At 43.1% G+C, this 25,213-nt stretch overlaps 1 protein-coding gene across 1 annotated transcript; it reads right to left on the reverse strand.

Moving 5' to 3' along the window:
• GGCT (gamma-glutamylcyclotransferase) lies at positions 1-23,666 on the reverse strand. Its single transcript, XM_048838714.2, has 5 exons — positions 23,502-23,666; positions 22,605-22,772; positions 16,331-16,476; positions 5,127-5,262; positions 1-2,049 (listed from the first exon to the last, which is right to left on the reverse strand). The coding sequence occupies exons 1-5, from the start codon at positions 23,649-23,651 to the stop codon at positions 1,900-1,902; spliced, it is 750 nt and encodes a 249-aa protein (XP_048694671.2). The 5' UTR covers positions 23,652-23,666; the 3' UTR covers positions 1-1,899.
• Between the last annotated feature and the right edge of the window lie 1,547 nt (positions 23,667-25,213).

Raw genomic sequence — 25,213 nt, forward strand, 5'->3', positions numbered from 1 at the left:
TTCTTACAGTTATGAAGAATCTTTATTTAAAAAACAGAGTGCACAGAGATTAATTTACAGTTGCATTAAAAAACAATGCCCAATATGGCAACTTTCACTTACGCATTCATGCAAACAGCTTTAGCCTACACAAGCTACACTGAGCATTCTTGAATCAAGAGGAATTTTCATTTTCTGTGCACTGTATAGACACAGAAGTAATCTGGCAACTGCAATCTTTTTTATTTACTCCAACTTTCAGTGCATACATATTTATATTTTACACACAGAGAACATGGGAATTAGATGGGGCCCAAATGAAATGCATAAACTTTGGAGATGTTCACATGACATGCGGATGTGAAGTGCACTGCTATGGCACGTGTCCAATATGAAAGTTTATGAGGGGAAGACAAGGTCAATTATCAGTTCCTGTGTGCATATTGTCAGATGTCATAATCAATCACATAGTAACTTTGAAGATAACTCATATCCCCTTTATATCAAGGACAAATTCTTTGCATACAGATCTTAAATACAAAAGAAAAAATATTCAGTTGTTGTGTTTCCCAAAGTTGTTCAATTGCCCCCTCTCCCCAGAAGTAATCATTCAATTTAATCTGAAAGCATCACAAGGTTAGGAACTTGTGCAAGACTTACAATATTCTGATTCCAGCTAAGCTGCAGCTACAATTCAGAGAGACTTCAGTGTTTCTTTATTGGGGCCTGATCCAAACCCAGTGAGGTGAATGAAAAGATTCCTATGGGCTTTCATCAAGCCTTAGGTCTGCTTCCTGCAGAAGTCAGGAAGTTCAAGGCATTCGATGATTTAAAGAAAAAAATTAAGTAGTTAGCCAACTCTTTAGAATTTTTAAAAAAATCCATTCAGGAGAGTTATTTTATCTGACTTGGTTCATCCACTCCTAGCAATACCACAAAATAGTACACCATTACAGGTAGGATGCTGTCCTTCACTGGTAACTTCCTTAAGGGCATGTGTTGGAAAATATTTGTGTTTTAAATTCCTTTCTTTTCTTGGTTAAACTGGCTTTTAAGTGACCAGTATCCAGTGGCATGACATATTGGTACACAGGGGGTGATTGCACAGCTAAAAGGTAAAGAGTAGCCAATGATTAACTTTTAAAATCAAATGGATACACCTCCTGGACAAAGAAAAAAAAAATCTTGCTCTACAGAACATAGGTGCTGGAACTAGTGGTGCAAGGGGTGCTTCCGCATGCCTCAGCTTGAAGAAGTTTCCATTATATACAGGGTTTACAGTTTGGTTCAATGGCTCTCAGCACCCCTGCTACAGAAGTTAGATATGTAAAAATCCAAATTGGTATCAGCTTAATTCCCAGCTTTGCATCCCAATGAACTTTATGTACATTTGGAAAAAAAGTTTTTTTAAACCTGCTTGGAGAACTGTAGCTTGATCCTGCAACTCTTAATCCTAGAACACAGTAGCATGTGCAAATGACTATCAAGCTGGCTTTTCTCTTTAGTTCTTTCTGCTTATAGATGCATTAAAGAACTATATGAACTTTGCCAGCACTGTATGAGAACTACAGAAAGTTAAGTTTAACTTTGCAAAGATTTACACATGCTTAACTTTAGATGTGATACATACATTTAACCATATACATAGGTCTTTGCAAGAACAGGACTTTAAATTGCATATTCAATCCAATACCTTACTGAACTACACAAATGTGTCAAGTTTGCCCTTCTTTATCAAAGAAGGAAATTATTGCTATCAGTATAACGAGAAGACAGATGCCTAAATCAAAATGAAAAATTCGTATATTCCAAGACAAGAAAGGACCACTGTGATAATCTAATCTGACCTCCTGTATAACACAGGCCATAGAATTAAATCAGGCAAGGAAATGGAACTGGAAATATTTTGGGGATACTTTTCTACTGAGTTGTTGTTTCCTTCTCTTTAATAGCAGCTTCAATTTCTTCAAAGACTGATACTGGTCCTGCATAGTTGTTCGTTTCTATAGCTTCTAATTTCTTCTGATAGGCAGTTGGCAAGCCATTCTGTTTTGCACCCATACAGATGACCTACAATTAAAAGAAAAACTTTTATCACTTTACAATGAAAGAGTTAGATCACACAAATCTTTACTTGTGTAAAAATAGTACCATTTAAGGTGATGGGAGAGAGAGAGACACACACACACAGACTCTGTGCCTCTCGCTCACTATTGTAGCATGCGTGGAAGGGCAGGGCTTCAGAGTGTTTCTGAGGAGGTAGATGTGGGACAGGCTCTGTCCCCTCAAGCAGAGCAGAATGTAGCAGCCTGTCTGCCTAGTGAATTCCCCCAGGAATATAAAACAGGTGTAAAAGTTTTAAGAGACTCCTTTACATAGCCAGAGTGGTGTAAAGGACAGTATGGCCTTATAAATGCTTAAGTTACTTTAGTGATTAAAATTGGTCTAACTTTTTGGACTGAAAAAATTTCTTATCAAAATGTGTTCCATGAATTGTTTTCTACTTCCTTTTCTGGAAATGGTCAGTAGCCAATATAAATTGAGAGTTTGATTCCCCAGTCCTCACTTGCTCCTTAGTTACCTATGATGTAACACTGAGCATATGGCTGCACATATTTGTTGACTAATAACTAGAAATAAAGCCAGGTTTCAGAGTAACAGCCGTGTTAGTCTGTATTCGCAAAAAGAAAAGGAGTACTTGTGGCACCTTAGAGACTAACCAATTTATTTAAGCATAGCTGTAGCTCACGAAAGCTTATGCTCAAATAAATTGGTTAGTCTCTAAGGTGCCACAAGTACTCCTTTTCTTTTTTAAAAATAAAGCGTGAAACCTAGCTACATTACTATTAGGCAAGGGTGTTTGGGGATTTCCTCCAATGCTCCCCACTCCCATTTTCCATCCATTGTAAATTACCAAAATAATTGAAACCAGAGTGATTATACTGCATTATTTTGACAAATAAAATATGCAGAATTTTAAAATATTGTGCACAAAAATTTTAATTTTTTGGTGCAAAATTCCCCCAGGAGTAAATTAATTTCCACCTTCAAGTTATAGGATTTCAGTCTTCAACCAGCCTTAGCATAAGTTCTTCTAAGTGAGAAATAATTAGAACGTTTGAGTTTTTAAAAAAAATCCTGAGATGATGCACCAACAGCTGCTGGGTCTTTCTAATTTGAATGGACGGTGGTGAATGTGACTAAGAACTACAGTAGCAAAGAAGCCATTTAGATGTGGCATAAGTGAAGACAGTTTCTCTACTGTTTATTTTACTGAAGTTTTCCTTCCCCCACATAAGATAAATGAAAGTGTGTTGTATAAGCCAAAACTATTTACGGGAAGTGAAAACAAAAATACAGGAAATTACTGGGGTGGAAGTTACAAAAATAAAAACCCCTTATCCCAGGTACCACACACGTACACACAGCACATTTAGTCACTGACACAGCCATAGGACATGAACAGCCCTACTCGTCCTCTTAAATATAATCCTTTTATATAGGAGAAAAAGGTAGAACCATAAAAAAACCTAAGAAATTAGACCGAGAGAACACTTCCCTTACAGAAGGCAGCGTCAGAGTTGATGTGACTACAACGAAGAGTCAAATTTGGTTTGAACCCCGGACAATACAATTGTTTTGAGAGAGGGGAGCCAGTGAGATATAATTACCAATATAAACAGATATATATGCATGTTTTAAAAGCTCAGGCAGCAAGATACTATTGTGATGACAATGACTAGGTTAACAAGCATACGGCAGAGAATTTAAATACACAAGCCAGGAAGTTACAATTCCCGTAACTGTTTCAGTTTTGTCACAAAAATACGTGACTAACTGTACATATGTAGTACTATATTATATTACACTGTGTACAGTTAGATGACTGCCTTGTAAAGTTTTACTTGTAAGGGGCAATTTTGTTTGACAAATAAAAGATCAGTTTTTCCATTATCTTGGTATACATGCAGTATGGCAAGGAGAGCCCCAGACTATATATAAATTATCAACCTTGATGTTTGTATTAGCATAGTTGTATTTCTTCAAATAGCCCAAAAGATCCATCTGGGAGAAAAATAAGGGGGAGCGATGGCTGGCCAGCACAATAGCGGTGCGTGGGTTAGCGTTCTTTAACAAAAAACAGATTCTGATCCTGCAAGCTGATCCATATGGATGGACCCCTGGGTCAAAAGGAGTGACATATGCATAGGGGTTAAAGAATCAAGCCCAGTTAGTTATTTTCAGTAGAAAGTCACTATGGTAACTTGTTGATTTTATCTGTAATTCTGATTAGCTAAATGTTTCTAGACATGTAGCCACACCATCTCTGGATAGGGCCTCAGACCTCACCAGCTAAGCAAGTCAGGACTGCTCAGTGCTTAGGCACACCTCCAAAAAGCGTCAGTGTGCTGCAGAGTGGTGTTGGTGACTGCGCACATGGAACTTTTTCTTCCAAATCAGTACTAAAGCAGGGGGGACAGATCAGTGTTCAGGTCACGCTCCCGGCCCAAACCAGGGAAGCGAATGATCCAACCAGCAGTCCAAATTCAGTGATGAATCCTGGTCACGTGCCACTTGAGGCACGCTGTGCATATGCTAAGGAGTACTAGACCAATGCCCCAGAACAGTGTTACAGGGCCTGTGATGTTGGAGGGGTCAAGCCAAGAGACTAACTTCCTGTAGTCATTAAAGATTCTATGGCACTTTCTACAAGAGCGGAGATACTAATATCTATGTCCTTGCCAGATTCCAGGTCAGGACGCTAAGTTCTGTCCAGTGAAATTCCCTTTGTGGCTTCAGTTGAGTACAGTGATCTTTTCTGTCCCAAACTATGTTGTAAAGCTGCTGAGTGCTTTTGAGCAACTGATGCCACCTCCCAGGTGGCTGCAAATGAGTTGAGGATGAAGCAATTCATGGGCGAGAGCACATGCTTTATGTACAATAGGCCAGATTTACCTTTGGGTTAGTTTCACTGAAGTCAGCAGACTAACACTAGGGATGTATTGGTTTGATACATTTGGAAAGAACTGAAATACTGTTTTAAGGGACTATGCTATGTAGCAAATCCTGTTGTAAGAGACTATTTTAAGTGGCAAGTAGTAATACAATATCCACTTCAGTTCATGCTCTTTTTAGATGATGCCTACCTTTTTATACTGTGGTGATGGGAGATCACAAACACAATCATTCATCTGATAACTTCGACAGGTCAGTACTTTTCCCTCTTGCGTTGGAAGGTTAACTTCTATTGGAATGTAAATACCATCTTCAACTCCTTCTTGCCTGTAAAGAATCAAAACATTTCTTTTCATTCTGAACCACCAATACAGGGGAGAAAACTAACATGTATTTGAATAGGTGAGTTTTAGCATGTTAAATGCAAGGTGGCTTTTCAGCTGTAGTACTGAGTAATATTAATGTATTCCAATAATTTTGATCAGTACTTGTATCTCGGAGTACTGAAATAAAAAAGTGAATACCACCATTGGCTTATTTTTTAGATCCAGAACAAATAGTGTAACAGCAAATCTATCCCTGTAACCATGCAAGTTAACAGTAACATTACTTTCTACACTTCCTGTGAATCAGTTAATGTTTGTTATATAAATAAAATTTGATAATCCACAATATGCACACAATGAAATTATCAGAATTAAAGACAATGCCAGGATCAGTCAGTTCCACTTTGTTAATGAAAAAATTGAAAAATTTTACCTTGCCCCTTTAATTATTTTTAAAGAGAGATCATTCTAAAGTGAGGAAACTCCTAAAGTTCTCGGGCAAAGCACATCCTTGTGAACAACCCAGCACTGCCAATAACATGCCCAGACCTCATAATTTGTATGTAGAACTTGCACAATAGTAATGAGCTACAAGATTAGATCGAGACCTGCCATAACTAGTTTCTTTCAAAAGAAAGATTTGCCCAAGGGCGAGGGGAGGACAGCGGATTAAAAAAAAAAAAAAAGTGCTAAAGAGTTAAAATTAGCTTCTAATACAAATCTAAATAAATTGGCTACAGTAATGGGTGAATTTAGTTGAAGTGTCATGAGATCAGGGACAGAATTTAGATAAGACAGTTAACTGCTTAGCTGAACATGACAGGTAAAAATGTGACCAATTAGAATACCCTGTCTAAGTTTTAACAGTATTGATCACAATGGTATCCAAGTACCTGACAAATTATATTTTCAAATGAAAACATCTAATCACTTTTACAAGTGATTTAACATACTAGCAGAGTATGGCCCCAGCTGGCTCACTGCAGGCAGACCCATATGCCTGCATGAAACTAACAGCATGATTGCAGTCTACAAACAAACAAAATGTAAACTTTAGAAACAGATTTCTGGGTCATTGCAGGGGAAAAAGATGAAAGGCCAATAGTGTCTTTTGCGGGGATTTAAAAGAAAAAGTGTCAGGTCAAACAAACTTTATGAAATGTAAATTTTAGGCTAAGACAAAACCTCCAAAAATTTACAATCAAGAGAAGTGCCTCCAAGAAGTTTAATACCAAGGAAAGCAAAGACACAAAGATCCCTCTCCTTTGTTTGCAATCCAAGCATTGTATGATTTAGTTCCTCATTTACTAGCTAAAAGTGGAATTGACTACACATCATCCAAAAACAGAAGTAACAAAGACTACTTTCATTGTCCATGCTGAGAAAAAGTGCAAAAAGTGAACTGTCAAGGTTCCTCCCCCACTCTGAACTCTAGGGTACAGATGTGGGGACCTGCATGAAAAACCTCCTAAGCTTATCTTTACCAGCTTAGGTCAAAACTTCCCCAAGGTACAAAATATTACACCCGTTATCCTTGGAATGGCCGCTATCACCACCAAACTAATACTGGTTACTGGGGAAGAGCTGTTTGGACGCGTCTTTCCCCCCAAAATACTTCCCAAAACCTTGCACCCCACTTCCTGGACAAGGTTTGGTAAAAAGCCTCACCAATTTGCCTAGGTGACTACAGACCCAGACCCTTGGATCTTAAGAACAATGAACAATCCTCCCAACACTTGCACCCCCCCTTTCCTGGGAAATGTTGGATAAAAAGCCTCACCAATTTGCATAGGTGACCACAGACCCAAACCCTTGGATCTGAGAACAATGAAAAAGCATTCAGTTTTTACAAGAAGACTTTTAATAAAAAATAGAAGTAAATAGAAATAAAGAAATCCCCCCTGTAAAATCAGGATGGTAGATATCTTACAGGGTAATTAGATTCAAAAACATAGAGAACCCCTCTAGGCAAAACCTTAAGTTACAAAAAAGATACACAGACAGAAATAGTTATTCTATTCAGCACAATGCTTTTCTCACCCATTTAAAGAAATCATAATCTAACACATACCTAGCTAGATTACTTACTAAAAGTTCTAAGACTCCATTCCTGTTCTGTCCCTGGCAAGAAGCAGCAACAGACAGACACAGACCCCTTTGTTCCTCTCCCTCCTCCCAGCTTTTGAAAGTATCTTGTCTCCTCATTGGTCATTTTGGTCAGGTGCCAGCGAGGTTACCTTTAGCTTCTTAACCCTTTACAGGTGAGAGGAGATTTCCCCTGGCCAGGAGGGATTTCAAAGGGGTTTACCCTTCCCTTTATATTTATGACACGCCCCCCAAATCTCAGCTAGGGTGAAACACTGGCTGGGATTTCTTTCTGGAGCTCTAGGAAAACAGAGTTAATAAGACACATGCATCTCTAAATATACTACCAAGTACATAAAGACTAACAATATTTTCCACATCTCAAGGACCATTTTAACCAGTTGATTCTGGGAAACTTTCACGGGAGAGTGCATCAGCCACTTTGTTAGAAGCTCCTGAGATGTGTTGGATGTCGAAATCAAAATCTTGGAGAGCTAAACTCCACCGAAGAAGTTTTTTGTTAGTTTCTTTGACGGTGTGAAGCCACTTTAGTGCAGCATGGTCGGTTTGCAGGTGGAAACGCCGTCCCCAAACATATGGGCGTAGCTTTTCCAGAGCGCAGACAATGGCATAACATTCTTTTTCAGTGACTGACCAGTTGCTTTCCCTCTCAGACAGTTTTTTGCTGAGAAACACTACAGGGTGGAATTCTTGATCAGGTCCTTTCTGCATTAAAACTGCTCCCACACCACGCTCGGATGCATCTGTGGTTACTAGGAACGGTTTGTCAAAGTCTGGGGCCCTTAGTACAGGGTCAGACATGAGTGTCGCTTTAAGCTTGTTAAAGGCCTTCTGACACTTTCCGGTCCACTGAACAGCATTTGGCTGTTTCTTTTTGGTTAGGTCTGTCAGTGGGGCAGCGATTTGGCTGTAGTGCGGTACAAATCGTCTGTAATAACCGGCCAAGCCTAAGAAGGATTGAACCTGTTTCTTTGACTTTGGGACAGGCCACTTTTGGATAGCATCCACTTTGGCCTGTAGGGGGCTGATAGTTCCTTGACCCACCTGGTGTCCAAGGTAAGTCACTCTGTTTAGGCCTATTTGACACTTCTTAGCCTTAACAGTTAGTCCTGCCTCCCTTATGCGCTCAAGGACTTTTTGTAGATGTTCCAGGTGGTCTGCCCAGGAATCCGAAAATATGGCCACGTCGTCAAGGTAGGCGACTGCATATTCTCCTAATCCCGCTAGGAGACCATCTACAAGTCTTTGGAAAGTGGCGGGTGCATTTCGCAGCCCGAAAGGGAGTACATTAAATTCATACAGCCCGAGATGTGTGATGAAGGCTGACCTTTCCTTGGCAGATTCATCTAGCGGTACCTGCCAGTACCCCTTGGTTAAGTCCAAGGTAGAGATGAACTGGGCCCGTCCCAGTTTCTCTAATAGTTCATCTGTGCGTGGCATTGGATAGTTGTCTGGGCGAGTTACAGCATTTAGCTTACGGTAGTCCACGCAAAAACGTATTTCCCCATCTGGTTTGGGAACTAGAACCACTGGAGATGCCCATGCACTTTCAGAGGGGCGGATTACCCCCATCTGTAACATATCCTGGATCTCCCGTTCTATAGCAGTTTTAGCTTGAGGAGACACCCGGTAAGGTTGGACCCTAATTGGGTGAGCATTACCTGTGTCAATGGAGTGGTATGCCCGTTCAGTCAGTCCTGGGGTGGCTGAGAACGTTGGCGCGTAGCTAGTGCACAGCTCCTGGATCTGCTGTCGCTGCATACGCCCAAGGGTCATGGAGAGGTTCACCTCTTCCACACCACCAGCACATTTCCCTTCGTAGTAAACACCTTCAGGCCACTCAGCGTCGTCTCCTACCTGGGCTGTAAACTGACAAACCTTTAATTCTCTGGAATAAAAGGGCTTTAGAGAATTAATATGGTACACCTTAGGCTTTCGGTTGGAGGTGGGGAATGCTATGAGATAATTAACAGCTCCCAGGCGCTCCTGGACCGTGAATGGCCCTTCCCACGATGCTTCCATTTTATGGGCCTGGAGCGCCTTTAAGACCATGACCTGGTCTCCTACTTTGAAGGAACGCTCTCTGGCATGTTTATCATACCAGGCTTTTTGCTCTTTTTGAGCATCCTGTAAGTTTTCTCTAGCAAGGGCTAAAGAGGTTCGGAGGGTGTTCTGTAGGTTGGTTACAAAGTCCAGAATGTTAGTTCCTGGAGAAGGTGTAAATCCCTCCCATTGCTGCTTCACCAACTGCAATGGCCCCTTAACCTCACGGCCATATACAAGTTCAAATGGGGAAAACCCTAAACTGGGATGTGGTACAGCTCTGTAGGCAAAGAGCAACTGCTGCAACACTAGGTCCCAATCATTGGAGTGCTCATTTACGAATTTACGTATCATGGCCCCCAAAGTTCCATTAAACTTCTCCACCATGCCATTTGTTTGATGATGGTAAGGAGTGGCAACCAAGTGATTTACCCCATGAGCTTCCCAAAGGTTTTTCATAGTTCCTGCCAGGAAATTAGTCCCTGCATCGGTGAGGATGTCGGAGGGCCAACCTACCCTGGCAAAAATGTCTGCTAGTGCCTGGCACACACTTTTAGCCCTGGTGTTGCTTAGAGCTACTGCTTCCGGCCATCGGGTGGCAAAATCCATGAAAGTCAGTATGTACTGCTTTCCTCTGGGTGTCTTTTTCGGAAAAGGACCCAGAATATCCACAGCTACTCGCTGAAATGGAACTTCAATGATGGGGAGTGGCTGGAGAGGGGCTTTGACCTGGTCTTGGGGTTTTCCCACTCTTTGGCACACCTCACAAGACTGGACATAGGTAGAAACATCCTTGCCCATTCCCTCCCAGTGGAATGACCCCCCCAAACGGTCTTTGGTCCTGTTCACCCCAGCATGGCCACTAGGGTGATCATGGGCTAAGCTCAAGAGCTTGGCCCGGTATTTAGTTGGAACTACCAACTGTCTCTGAGGATGCCAGTCTTCCTGGTGTCCACCAGAAAGAGTTTCCTTGTATAAAAGTCCTCTTTCTACAACAAACCTGGATCGATTAGAAGAGCTGAGAGGCGGTGCGTTGCTCCGTGCCGCCGTCCAAGCTCTCTGGAGGCTTTCATCTGCTTCCTGTTCGGTCTGGAACTGTTCCCTTGATGCTGGAGACATCAGTTCCTCATGGGATTGTGGACCTAGGCTTGGTCCCTCTGGAAGCGATATAGGGGATGGAGCTGTTTCTGTTGACTGTGAACCGCTCTCCGCTGGTGCACTATGTTGGGATTCAGGCTCCGGCTGAGCCTCTTGGGTCGGGTTATCGGCTGCTGCCAGTTCAGGTTCGGTGGGGCCCTCTGGTGTTGAGGTTGCAAGTACTGGATTCAGTGCTGACACGGGGTCTGGTGTTGGTTGTTCGGCTGGTTCCGGTTCTGGGACTGGTTCCGTCTGGGTCTCTGGGACTGGATCCACTACTGCTGTTGCAGACATTGGCCTGGGGTCCAGGTCCATCACCTCTGACTGGGTCCTGATAGAAGTTTCCGGAACAGAGCTAGGCCTCACGGCTTGTTTAGCCTGGCTGCGGGTGACCATTCCCACCCTCTTGGCCTGCTTCACATGATTGGCCAAGTCTTCCCCCAACAGCATGGGGATGGGATAATCATCATAGACTGCAAAAGTCCACATTCCTGACCAGCCCTTGTACTGGACAGGCAACTTGGCTGTAGGCAAATTGAAAGAGTTGGACTTGAAGGGTTGAATCGTCACTTGGATCTCTGGGTTGATTAAACTGGGGTCCACTAAGGAAGCATGGATAGCTGACACTTGTGCTCCGGTGTCCCTCCACGCGGTGACCTTCTTCCCGCCCACACTCACAGTTTCCCTCCGCTCCAAGGGTATCTGGGAGGTATCTGGGCCTGTGGACCTCTGGTGTGATTCCGGTGCAATGAACTGTAATCTGTTGGGGTTCTTGGGGCAGTTGGCCTTTACATGCCCCAGCTCGTTACACTTAAAACATCGTCCAGCTGACGGGTCACTGGGGCGAGGAGGGTTGCTGGAGAACGGGGTGGTGGGACGATAAGGGGTCTGGAGGGTTCTTTGGGAGGTAGGTGGGGCTTTGGGCAGCCCCCGGTAATAGGGTGTGGTCTGGGGTGGTCCCTTCTGGTCTCCGCTCCAACTGCGACCAGTTTTCTTCTTCTCTGCCACCTCCACCCATCTGGCTCCAATCTCTCCTGCCTCAATTACAGTTTTGGGTTTCCCATCTAGGATGTATCTTTCTATTTCCTCAGGAACACCCTCTAAGAATTGTTCCATTTGCATTAGGAAGGGCAAATTTACTGGAGATTCAACACTTGCTCCTGATATCCAGGCATCCCAATGTTTCACAATGTGGTAGGCATGTCGGGTAAATGACATGTCTGGTTTCCACCTTAGGGCTCTGAACCTCCGACGAGACTGCTCGGGTGTTATCCCCATTCTGACTCTCGCCTTGGATTTAAACAGTTCATACTTGTTCATGTGTTCTTTAGGCATTTCAGCTGCCACCTCAGCTAAGGGTCCACTGAGCTGCGGCCTCAGCTCTACCATGTATTGGTCAGTAGAGATGTTGTACCCAAGGCAGGCCCTTTCGAAGTTCTCTAAGAAGGCCTCAGTATCATCACCTGCCTTGTAGGTGGGGAACTTTCTGGGATGGGAAGTGGTACCTGGAGAAGGATTGCTAGGGTTTGTTGGTATATTCTGCTGGGCCTTTATCTTCTCCACCTCCTCCACATGCTTCCTCTCTTTTTCCTTCTCCTCCAGTTCTTTGGCCCTTGCTTCCATTTCTTTGTCCCTTGCTTCCATTTCCCTCTTGTGGGCAGCCTCTTGGTGTTGTTCTGCCTCCCTTTCTTGTTCCTTCTTCAGCTGCATGAGTTCTATCTGTCTTTCATGTTCCCTTTGTCTTTCCTCAGCCTGAAATTTGGCTAATTCGAGCTGTAGTCGAGCCGCGGATTTTGCCATTCTAACCTCTCTGTTTTTACTAACTTTACACCCGAGGTTTAGAAATAAACAAACAAAACTTGGCTGTAAAATTTTGCTGTGCTGGAATAGAATACCTATTCTCTGATAGTGACTGTCAGCCTACAGAAAAAGACAATTCTCTTGTCTCTGCTCTGGGCCCAAATTAAAGCAAAAAACCTCCAACTACTTGGAAACCTGCTTACCCAGCCCAAAGAAAAAGCAAATGGGTAGAACACACACCCCCTATTTACTTTTAGGAAGAAAAGAGAAAAAAAAAAAACCTCTGGGTTGGAAGACTGTGAATTTCCCTGCAGGAGTTAAGTACCCTGCCTCCAGGCAAAGAAAACCTGCAATTCACAAGATAATCCCCTTTTGTCTCTGCTTGGCCACAAAGCAGAGAGAAACCAAGCTGCTTTCAGTTTCAAAGCTGCTTTCTGGACTTTCTTTCCAAAGAAAAAAAAAATTTCCTTTTTAAAATCTGTATTTCTAGTTCAAAAAATCTCAACTGGATCTCAGATGATTTCAGGTTAATCCCACCACTGTGCCACCATGTCAAGGTTCCTCCCCCACTCTGAACTCTAGGGTACAGATGTGGGGACCTGCATGAAAAACCTCCTAAGCTTATCTTTACCAGCTTAGGTCAAAACTTCCCCAAGGTACAAAATATTACACCCGTTATCCTTGGAATGGCCGCTATCACCACCAAACTAATACTGGTTACTGGGGAAGAGCTGTTTGGACGCGTCTTTCCCCCCAAAATACTTCCCAAAACCTTGCACCCCACTTCCTGGACAAGGTTTGGTAAAAAGCCTCACCAATTTGCCTAGGTGACTACAGACCCAGACCCTTGGATCTTAAGAACAATGAACAATCCTCCCAACACTTGCACCCCCCCTTTCCTGGGAAATGTTGGATAAAAAGCCTCACCAATTTGCATAGGTGACCACAGACCCAAACCCTTGGATCTGAGAACAATGAAAAAGCATTCAGTTTTTACAAGAAGACTTTTAATAAAAAATAGAAGTAAATAGAAATAAAGAAATCCCCCCTGTAAAATCAGGATGGTAGATATCTTACAGGGTAATTAGATTCAAAAACAGAGAACCCCTCTAGGCAAAACCTTAAGTTACAAAAAAGATACACAGACAGAAATAGTTATTCTATTCAGCACAATGCTTTTCTCACCCATTTAAAGAAATCATAATCTAACACATACCTAGCTAGATTACTTACTAAAAGTTCTAAGACTCCATTCCTGTTCTGTCCCTGGCAAGAAGCAGCAACAGACAGACACAGACCCCTTTGTTCCTCTCCCTCCTCCCAGCTTTTGAAAGTATCTTGTCTCCTCATTGGTCATTTTGGTCAGGTGCCAGCGAGGTTACCTTTAGCTTCTTAACCCTTTACAGGTGAGAGGAGATTTCCCCTGGCCAGGAGGGATTTCAAAGGGGTTTACCCTTCCCTTTATATTTATGACATGAACACACCCAGTAAAAAGCAAAACTGGATTTTTCAGGTTTAATAATCCAACGTAACATAAGGAAAATTAATCTATTTGAGCTATAACTATGTCCCAATCCTGCAGACACTTACAAATGTGTGCAACTACAAAGTGCAAACAGTCCCACTGATTTCAGCAGGACTATTTGATGTCTGTGCTTAACTCTACACATTTAAGGCCTTGTCTACACTAGCACATTTGTCAGCAAAACTTTTGTCGATCTGGGGTGTGGAAAAAAAACAACACACCCCTGATCAACATACGTTTCACCGACAAAAGTGCTGGTGTGGACAGTGCTATGTCAGCAGGAGAGCCTCTCCTTCCAACATTGCTAACGCTGCTCCTTGGGGGTGGTTTAATTATGCTGGCAGGAGAGCTCTCTCCTGTCAGCAAAGAGCAGCTACACAGGAGACCTTACAACAGTACAGCTGTAGCGACACAGCTGTGCCGCTGTAAGGTCCATAGTGTAGACATAATGTAAGCCTTTGCAGGATTGGGACCATAGTCCTTAAACGCTGCCATGTTATCAGAACAAAAGCGAACATAAGCATTTTAACAGGTAGAAATCCTAGTAATTATTTCTAGAGGGCAAGGAGTGCAGAAAGGGAAAAAGTTTACATTAACACACAAAAAGCAAATTTTTAACGTCTGATAAAAATAGTTTCCTATCACTTTTCACTTCATGGTTACTCCATCATAATTATACCAGATCACTAGGAAGACGGGGTAGATCAAACCTGAATATCGAGTGAAAAGACTAGCACTAGATTTTTTTTTAAATCATGTTTTGTTTATAGGTCATAAAGAAGCAAAGAGGACAAATCCAGTTTCTTTCCTTTCGAAGATCACCTTTAGGACCTATTCGTGAACTGTTGGGGGAGCAAGCCAGCAATGCTAATGCCCATCCTGTAACTTTTCTGTTGAGTCAGAACAGTTGAGTCTCCAGGGCTGCCAATCAGGTACATTTCACTAGCATTAAAAGTGATTAAAAGTGATTTAAAACTCCACAGTACAAATTACAATTATTTACCAAAAAGAAAAGGAGTACTTGTGGCACCTTAGAGACTAACCAATTTATTTGAGCATGAGCTTTCGTGAGCTACAGCTCACTTCAATCAACCTATTCTTTCCTGACAGTGCTGGTAAGGCAGTATCTTCCCTCACAGACAGAAATAGTTATGGGATCTTTAGCTCTGTGAAGTATTTTAGGTTTCAGGAACGCATGGAAAGTTAAGATGTTGTAGAAAAGAGACAGGATCTATAGTATGATCACTAGTGGGAGCAGTAAGGTGCAGAGAATTGGGTAGGAGAAAGAGTGAGGACTTCTCCCCAGTGAGAAGTACACAAGGTAATTTACTGCTCAGATTTAATCTAATTCCAATGTCTCCAAACTAAACTTTGTAACATGAATTTTATTCTTCAAATCCTGAAAGCATTCACAATGGGCCTGATCCTGTGAGGTGCTGAAGTCAATGGCGGCTGAGAGAACTCAGCCCCGTGCAGATTCAGACTCACACACCATTAACGTGCAAATTGAAATTTCAGTTTTATAGACTAGGCCACTAAGAGCTGTAATAAAACAAGTACAGAACTCTGGCCAAAGTTTCCAAACAGTGTCTAAAGTTAGGCTCCTAAATCCTTATTAAGGTATCTGCAAATGAGAGGGATGATTTTCTGAGGTTCTTAGCCATGTACTGCCTCAATGCTCTCCAGCATGCAGGCAGGCAGGCAAGCAATTTGATAGGTGACAGAGCTATCTAAGTTGTCACTGAACAGGGGAAGGACAGGTTTGCGCTGGGAGGGACAACTGAATCGTCACAGTTCCCATGCTCCTCATTTAACTGCCACAAGAGATTCCTATTCTGCTCCCTAGTTACTTTATAGTTGTGACTAACTTCAAAGTGAACATTTTGAAATCTGTTGCAAACTTAGAAAATTACTGTATTAGTGGCTTTTCCAAGAGCTCCCTTTGCTAGCATGGGAGAGCTAGTTATCTACTACACAGCCCAGTTCATCTTCCTCCTGCTGGAGCCCAAGATGAAGTCCCAATATGGTGCTCATATCAGTCTATTGACATAGAAATCACAATGTCAAACTCAGTATCATCTCCTCTCCACTGTAGAACAAAACAGATATTGGGCTGCAAAGGCAGAAAACCTTGCTCAAAGAGCTTTGATAATTAGCAAATATGGAAAGAGATTACAACAATTTTTTAGTGACTGACACGAATTTAAGTTCAATCCAACAGTTCAGAATCCTTTCCCCATATCAAAGCTCTTCTTTAAAGTTTTTTTGCTTCTCAAGTTTAAGCAATGTTAAGTTTATCAGCTTCCAAAGCATTAGAGATAATTTTGGAGTTAAATTTGTGTTTTAGAATCCAATGTTCTCCCTGATCCAACACAAACCCACCACATTGATTACTGAAAAATAACCATTGCATTTGGCTTGCTTTCTAAAGTGACACAAGACATTAGAATGCACCTACTTATCCAGCGAATTTAAATCGCTAGTGTTCATTTTCCATACTACTCCCCACACTTCATCTCCAGGGCTTTGAACAATGGTAGCTATACTTCCATGCCAGTAAGAACTTGGTTTGCCTTGATGATTGCCGAAAACGAGTTTAAAATCCTGCAAATTAAATCAATACAAATGATCAATTTCCACTTAAACTCAGTGATATGGGTTTTCTTCACAAATTACGAGCTTAAGCAAAGTCTACAAGAAGAGCCAGCAGAGTTACTTTTTCTTCATTAAGGATGTGATCCAGCTCTGACTGGAATCAACTGGATACTTTCTGCAGACTTCAGTGGGAGTTTCATCAGGCCCCAAGAAAAAAAATGGGTTTGGGGAAGGAAGAAAGGGATGGTAGGTTCATTATTAGTGATGATGGAGCTGCACTGTGAAATTTGAGCCCAGATCTGGTATATCTCTATTTTTTAGGCCAAACAACTAACAAGAGTTGCTAGAAAATGGGACTGGCAGAGAAAGAGCCACAACCTCATCTTAATGTAATAGATACATTCTACATTAAATACAATACAGTAATGTTAAAGGGATGTCAGTGACTCTCTGAAGTTAAATCCTGTTTCTGTAATGGTTTTCTGCTGCCCATCAAAGGTTTAGAAGAGTTTTTTGGGTGAGCCTGAGAGCCACAGCACCAAACCTGTTAGGGCCCAGTACTCCTCTTTGTTCCCTTCCTCTCCGTGTACATGCCTGTCACCTGCTTATTCCTTCTCAGCTTTTGGTGCTGCTGTTACTTGTGAACACCCTCTTGAAGGGCGTAAGGAAGAGCATGCATCTGAGCTGCCCCAGCATGTGAGAAGTCATCATGCTAGCATATGAGAAAAGAAAGGAACTGAAACTGACCACCAAAAGTGAGTAGGCAGAAAGTGCTATCAAATGCACAAAGTAAACTGAAAAAAGTTTCTAATTCTTCAGTTAGAATATTCTTGGGTGTTACCTGTAAGAACAATAGGTGAGAGACTTTTAAGGGATATTTTCATCTGATTTTTTTTTTAAACCCATTGTAGGTGCAAAATTGAGATTCTTTTAGAACTCACATACCTCCTGTTTTCACAAGTAAAACCTAATTTTACTATAGAGCAGGGGTCTCAAAGTCCTGGCCCACGGGCCGTCTGTGGCCGGAGAACCTCCCCACTGTAGCCCGCAGAGGAGACACATGCAGCCACGCTGCCGGCAATGTCTGCTGCAGGCACTGCCCTTCGCAGCTCCTATTGGCTGGGGAAGAGGGACAGAGATACCATCACTAGTCTCCGGGCAGAGTCACCCACGGAGGCAGCATCACTAGTTGCCAGGCAGAGTCAGCCATGGAGGCAGTGTCACTTTTTTCCCCACAGTGAATATAAACAAGTCAAAATACCGAACGGAACTATTTGATGCACACCTTGCTGCAATCCTGAAGGTTTCAACTGCTCAATCACTAAGGCCAAACATCAACAAACTGACAGAACTGAAGTGTTGCCAGGTGTCTGGCAAACACTAAAAACTCTCTAGCAGGTGAGGAATTGTATAAACTTGTAGGACAGTTTTATTATTTCTAAGAAATTCGAAATAAAAAATACAATATAAACGTTTTCTTTCTGAACACCATCTTCAGTGACATTATTGGCCCGCCGGGAGGATTTGAGGACTGGCACTGGCCCTAAGGTAAACGGAGTTTGAGACCCCTGCTATAAAGTTTCCTGTAAAATAAAATACAGGAAAAACTTTTCCTTCTATTTTTTTCAGTTTTACTTTGGGCATCAGACAGCACTCAGCACATCATGGAAATGGTGAGTGACTAATCAGTTGTCATCCAGTCTCCAGTTTGTGTGGGCCTTTCATCCAGCAGCAGTGTAGAGAGACGTTCTAAAGAAAAGTAAGAAAACTAATGGTACCAAGACCAGTGACTAGGTCACTCAAGAACAAGCAAAGTTCTTTAAACTACTTTTAAGCTGCGATCCCCTCCTTTATTTAAAGTGACTATATTTCAAATTGATGTCCCTTTAAAGTGTTTTTAGTTGTTAAGGTTTTTAATTTCTGAAGTGAGCTACTGCTTACAGATCTGCTCAAATATGTTTTTCAATCTTTAAAAATATTTCTGAAATTTGAAGGGCTTAAAAAAAATAAATTCTACACTTTGGAGGTTCTTGTCTGATCTTCAATAAGCCATGAGGATGCAACAGGTGGTTTTACAAAATATGCCCCATATATAAGAGGGTGCAACTAAACCCTCCAAAAGGCAATTTTTCTCAAAATGCTCTCTAAAACAGAAATATACCTACGTGAATGCTAATCCTCAGCCATTCCATGAGTTGCTACAAAGTGATTTCAGAGTGTAAGGGTCACCAGATTCTTGTATATCATTCAAGACTCCAGGTTAGATCCTGCAAACTCTCAAGCATGAGTAATTGTATGCACGCCAGTAATCCCACTGAAGTCACAGGCATAAAGTTACAGACATGGGCAAATGTTTGCAGGATTGAGCCCTCCTTCCCTTAAAGAGGTGGTCTTTCTGGTTTTGTACAGAACTGAGCCCATTGATGATACTCTAAGAAAAATTAATTATTTTTCGATCCTTTCTGAAGCTTTTCTTGTTTTGTTCTAAGACCACTTTGGACTTCATTCTGTAAGATGCTCAGCATCTCCTGTGCCTATGGGCGTTAACAGCAATAAAGGCTCTGGGCACGACTTGGGCTCATGCCCTTAATTTTTTTGCCCCTCTCCTAAATGCTGATCCAATTTTAGTTGTTTTTTTGCTTGTGTTCCTTATTTTCTCTTGTCCATTTACCATAACCACTCATTTCCACTCCATCAGCCCCACCCCCAAAGTTCAGATTGCTTCATTTTACACACTGATATCTTACTTCTCTCTGTGAAAGCTAACACTCCTGGTCAGCATTCTTAACCTTTTATTCCAAGGCTGGTTTTGTCTCATCAGCCTTACCTGGTTTCACTGTACAGAAATTATCAGAAGGCAACTGTTAATCTGTGTAATGCCTTTTCATTCTGAGATCTCCGTTCTTTTTGAAACACAGTATAACAATCAGAATGAGCAATGGATCAAAAGCAGCCTGTGTTAGCACACTGCACAGCTCATAGATCTGTTCTAAACAACCAGAAATTGGGAGCCAGATCAGAACAGTTAACTTGCATTGCTACATAACATACTTACTGCATAACCTGAAAGTCAGTAAACAAACTGAAGGTTGCAACTCGGCAAAAAGTCTCACACAACATTCTTTTGTTAGAGATACTGCACTTTGCTACTTTCATCTTCTCCTTCAGGGCCTGATCCTGCCAGGTGCTGAGAAGCCTCTGATGGGCTGAGTATTTTTGACTTATCAGTGATATTTGAAAGTGCTCAGCACTTCAGATGATCAGGCTCTAATTGCCAGAAGACTGGTGGTTGAAGGAGTACACTTATGACCATATATTTGATATTAATCACAGTAGTCTTTGGAACTTTCAGACACCCTCTGATAGAGTTCACCTTTCCCTCCAGTTGGCACTAGACCACCATGCACAAGTCATTCAAATAGATATGTTGATATGAACAAAGGATGCAACTGTTAAGATCTTTTATACTGGAAATCTTTAGATCAGTAGCTTAAATCTGAATGAGCAAGGTAGTTTATTTAACTGTCATGGCGTTTACATTAAATTCTTACACTAAGGTGCTTTAAATAATAAATATTGTGTAAGAAAACTTTATATACTAACGTTTGATAGCTGTTCAGCAAATTCAATGAAAATTTAGTAATACATCCCAGCTGCTAGACCATTAAGATTACTGCATCCCAAAATTATGGAAGGCATGTTCACTAAAACCACCTCTACACTTACAAGCTTACAGTGGCACAGCTGTACCACTATAAGAGCGCTCGTGTAGCTGTGTTATGCCGATTGGAGAGAGCTCTCCCACCAACATAATAAAACCAGCTCAACGGGCGGCGGTTGCTCTGTCCACAGAAGAGCATCTCTGGCCGACACAGTGCTGTGCACAAGTGCTTATGTCGCTCACGGGGCTGTTTTTTTTCCACACTCCAGAGCAACAAAAAAGTTATGCCGACACAAGTGTCAGTGTAGACATGGCCTGAGTTTTGGTGATTAACATTAAAGTGATACTTTCAGATTAAGTCAGATATTGTAAACAAATCAATTTCAGTACCAAGATTACTAGTAAAATCTGAGGTCAAAGTAAAAATGATAAAAAATACCCGTGTGTCACTATGTTCCATTTACTTTTTGGCTCTCTCTCAGTTTGGAGTGCAGTCACTTTCACATCCCTAGCGCTACAAACATCTGGGTTTCAGACGCGCAAGAGAAAGTATATTTGTTGTTAAAGCAACTATTTCCACGGGAATGTATTTTTAAAAATTGTGGAAACATTAAAAATCAAAACAAATTGTAACTCTTACTTTATGACACATTTATGAGCGAATGTATTGCCTGCAGATGTCAGATAGTGATAGCAGTACTGGCTTCAGCTAAGGTTAATAGGCTCTCCCAACAAGGCTTTGTCAGTACATTTCAACCCCAATTCAAAGATGCACAAATAATCCACTCACGCTTCCAGTGAAGCCAGCAAAATAACCATGTTTTTGAAAGAAACGTGAAGTTGCAATTCACTGACGAAAAGCTCCCTTTATGCCCAGACAAGACAGCATAAAAAGCCTTGAACTGTGCTAGGCCTGGCTCTGAAAGAGATACTAAAAACCACCCTATCCCTGGGGAAGGAGAGACTTGCTCCCGTCTATTTATCTGCCAGAAAACTGAGTTGTCCCAGTTTCCTTTCAGCCACCAGTTTGTCCAGGACGAAACTGCAGAGTAAGTAATTCCAGCCTCAGTGCAATTTGTTGACATGTGTGTGCAGCATCAATTTGAATGGCAGAACCTTCAAAGAATACCAGACATATTCCAATACTGAGGCATAAGAAAAACGAGAAGTTAGTAACTTGATGGACTAAAGTAAAAATGTCTTGATTATGAGAGCTTATCTAGCTCTTAATGAAAATTTTTGGTCTAATAAGCTCTCTTTTTCAGATGTCTCATTTACATTTTTTGACACTCTTTATCCTGGCATATGAAGTCCTAACCAGCACTCTTAATTCAGCCAAACTCTTACTGGTTTCAGTGGGAGTTTTCTCTCATGAAGAAGTGCCCTTATGTAGCAAAATATTTTTCCAAGGAGCTCTTTGAAGTCTTCATTGCATTACACTTTATGCTGTTTGATAGTTTAGAACCTGCTAAATGTACAACTTCAGCACAATTTTCCTCATAGTTTTAACAACATTTGATCTGCTAACACTGGTTGTTTTTAAAAAAATGGATGCAACTCTTAGCCAATCAGGATTTGTAGAGTTTTAGTCACCTTCCATTATTATTTCTGAAATTCATTCAAAGGGTTAATGCAAAGATCTTCACCAAAACTGATTCCAGTCTGCCCCCTGGAGGATAAACTACATGACCCTGACTCTGGGTCTGATATCGACTGGATGCCCAGTTTTAGATGCATTTAAAAGATGAGAAGTTCATGATAGCCAAGATGACTGGAAAACTTGATTTTGGGGGCAATGGGGTTACATTCCAAACATCAAATAGATTAGAACTGATAAATAAGCAGAATTATGAAGGGTAAGGGATGATCTCATTAGAACACTGGACATGAAGTCAGGCGATCCAGATTTTACATTCGGGCTCTGCCATGAGCTTCCTGGGTGACCTTGGGTAAGTCCCTTTAAGGCTTTATGCCTCCGTTTCCTCATCTGTAACCATCGGCATAATAATGTTTCTCTCACTCATACATGTGAGACTTAATTCAGTAATGTTTGCCAAGTGCTTTGAGAGTCTCCAGTGGCCAGTTTAAGTGTAAAGCATTTAAGGCTATCTAGGAGGGGCTCTAAACACCCAGAACTTTTTCAGTTACATGCTGTTTGGTGCCCACAGTGTCCCTGCCAAAAGTATTTTCAATTCAGGTAGCCTATGAAGCAATGGGATGAAGGCAGCACCAGCTCTACTCAGGTCACGTTCAGACACGAGCTTAGAGCTTCACAAAGCGTACTTCCATATTCTACAGGCTTAAAAGTAAAATTAAGTGTTAGTGAAATGTAACAAACATTTTCCCTAATGTAGCTGCTATGCCTCCTCCCCAAATTCCTGAAACCATAATTAAAACACAGAATTATATGTGCCAAAGAAATGTAGCCTTAAAGGAAAGGGGAATACAGGGTTCCATCTCTCCCATAGATACAGACCTGCAAGTTGGCTACAGCATAGAAAGTGGCAGATGGGTTTTTTAGCAGGATCCTCTCCCGAAGCAGGTTACTGCCATAAGCAAAATACAGGAAACTGTCCTCCCCACAGGTACCCACTCCCAAACCACCACCAGACCTGGTACACACACAGCTCCTGAGAGTCTCCATCTACCATACAGAGAATAATAAGAAGGCAAGTGTTAAAGGAAATCTCAGCAGCGGTTGCTGATGAACATGACTTATACCCTTCCTCACTCCCCCTGGCCTTGTGGCTTCCGTGGCTCCTTCACCATCTTTCTTGCACCAGCTACACCCCCATTTGCCCTTCCCCTTTGCTCCTGTTCTCTCTCTTGGGGCGGATGGAGGAGTAAAAGCATATTTAGGCTGGAAAAGTCTTAACTCCGCTGTACTCGGCTCCATCGCTGCCTCCGAGAGCGCTGGGGGCGGCCACCCCACTGCTGGGGACAGAGCTGTGGAGAACGGTCAGGGTCAATGCCGCTGCCAGAAGGCCCACGTGCCTGCTCCGGCTCCAGGGGTCTCCGATCGCCGCCCCAGGGCTAGAGGGGAGCTCCAGCGCCCGCACAGCCGGCAGCCGGTTCCAGCGCGGTGCAGGGCGCCTCCCTGCCCAGGCGGCTTTCACGGCTCCGGCAGGCGACCCACGCCCAGCAGCCACGGTGAGCGGCGCAAGGCCCGTGGCTCCCCACACAGCAGCGCGGCGCTACGCCGGGGCGCTGCAGCCCCAGGGCGGGTACGGAGGAGGAGAGGCCGGGCACTGCAGGGGGACACCCCCTGGCCGGCGCAGGGCCCCGCTGCAGCCGCACACCGGCGTGCCCGTGATGAGCAGCCAGGACGCCCCCGCCTTGACCAGCGCGCCCGGCCCGGGAGTCCCAGCCTCACCTCCCGCCCAGGAGGGCGCCGCGCGGCTGCCGCTCGAGCAGGCACCACGGATCCCGCAGCAGAGAGAGCGGTCCCAGCCCGCCGGCCAGCAGCCACGTAACAGCGCTCCCCATTGGCCACGTGCCCTGCCGGCGTGCCGCCGCTCCTCATTGGCCGCCGCCTAGGGCGTCCCCGGAGCGACTCCCCTCTCGGGGCGGGGAGGGGGGGACACCCGCTGGCTGGTTGGAGCGGCACGGAGTGACGTCGAGAGGACGCTCCGCCCCCTGCCGACCTGCTCCCTGTGGGCTGCGGGCCTCGGCCAATGGGCTGTTGAGGGGTGGTGCCAGGTGGAGGGGAGGCGCTGGGGGAAGTGGGACCTGGTGCAAGGAGCAAGGGGGGGGGGCTGCTGTTACCTCCCTGCTGAGGGCAGGCCCCTGGGCCCCATTGAAATCCAGCAGTGAGCCTTGCCAAGTGATGCACATCTGGAAAAATGATGCCAGGTAGAACGGTGGGGTGTAAATTCACCATCACTGCTCCAGAGAGATCTTGGCATCGCCGTGGTTAGTTCTCCAAAAATTTCAGCTCAATGCGCAGCAGTGGTCAAAAAGGCGAACACTCTTAGGCAGTGTTAGGAAAGGGATGGAAAATAAAGCAGAAAATAACATAGTGCCACCGTATAAAGCCATGGTGCGCCCACTCTTTGAATACTGTGACCCGTTCTGGTGACCTCATCTCAAAAACAATAACTGGGCAAGGAACAGAGAAGGGCAATACAGATGATAAAGGGCATGGAATGGCTTCCGTACAAGGAGAGACTAAAAAGATAAGGGCTGTTCAGTTTAGAAAAGAGAAGATGGGGGAGGGGGGAAACGGCAGAGGCTAGAGGTCTATAAAATTATGAGTGGTGTGGAAAAAGTGAATAGATAAGTGTTATTTACTCTATTCCATAATACAAAACCTAGGGGTCACCTGCTGAAATTAACAGGAAGCAGATTGAATACAAACAAGAGGAACTCCTTTTCACAAACACACAACTAACCTGTGGAACTCATTGCCATGGGATGTTTGGTGGCCAAAAGAATAACTGGGTTAAAAAAAGAACTAGATAAGGTCACTGAGAATAGGTCAATCAACAGTTATTAGCCAAGATGATCAGGGATGTAACCCTATGCCTAGGGCAACTCTAAAGCTCTGACTGCCAAAGCCAGGAGGGGAGGATGGGTGGATCTCTCCAAAATTGCCCTGTTTTGTACACTTCCCCTGAAGCTCTGGCCACAGTCCGAGACAGGATACAGGGCTAGATGGATCATTGGTCTGACCCAATATAGCCATTATGTTCTTATTGTAAAGGGCAGAGGGTCATGGTAGCACTGGCATAACTGTTACATGGGAACCTGGCAGACAGCATTTCTGCCTGCGATTTTCAGACCATTTTTTGAGAAGTTAAGCTATTTACCGGAAAACCAAAAGACCATATTGTACCCACTGCTATCTCTCTAAGTTAATCACTTTTGCTCATTAAGTGTGGACAAATGATTCACAGCTGGATCTTAGGGGCCCAACCTGGGTTTCAGTGGCAAAAAGTTATTTGGTAGTGTCTTAAATGGGAGAGGGTAATTGAAGTGAAACCTGCTTGGAGGAACGAGATGTCCAGTGGGCAGCTCTGTTTTCGATGACACTGCTTTAGAGCATTTCCAAGGTTTTCAACTTTACAGTAAACTTTGGATCAGCCA

The sequence above is a fragment of the Caretta caretta genome, chromosome 2 (assembly GCF_965140235.1).
Source record: "Caretta caretta isolate rCarCar2 chromosome 2, rCarCar1.hap1, whole genome shotgun sequence".
NCBI classification, from domain to species: Eukaryota; Metazoa; Chordata; order Testudines; family Cheloniidae; genus Caretta; species Caretta caretta.

What these genes read in the sequence shown, in the direction of transcription:
- GGCT (XM_048838714.2), bottom strand. Translation starts at nt 23,651, where the DNA reads ATGAGGAGCGGCGGCACGCCGGCAGGGCACGTGGCCAATGGGGAGCGC. An exon ending in ATGCTGTAGCCAACTTGCAG is followed by an intron (nt 16,477 to 22,604) that starts GTCTGTATCTAT and finishes TTTAATTTGCAG; the next exon opens with GATTTTAAACTCGTTTTCGG. An exon ending in CATCACCACAGTATAAAAAG is followed by an intron (nt 2,050 to 5,126) that starts GTAGGCATCATC and finishes TTTTAATTGTAG; the next exon opens with GTCATCTGTATGGGTGCAAA.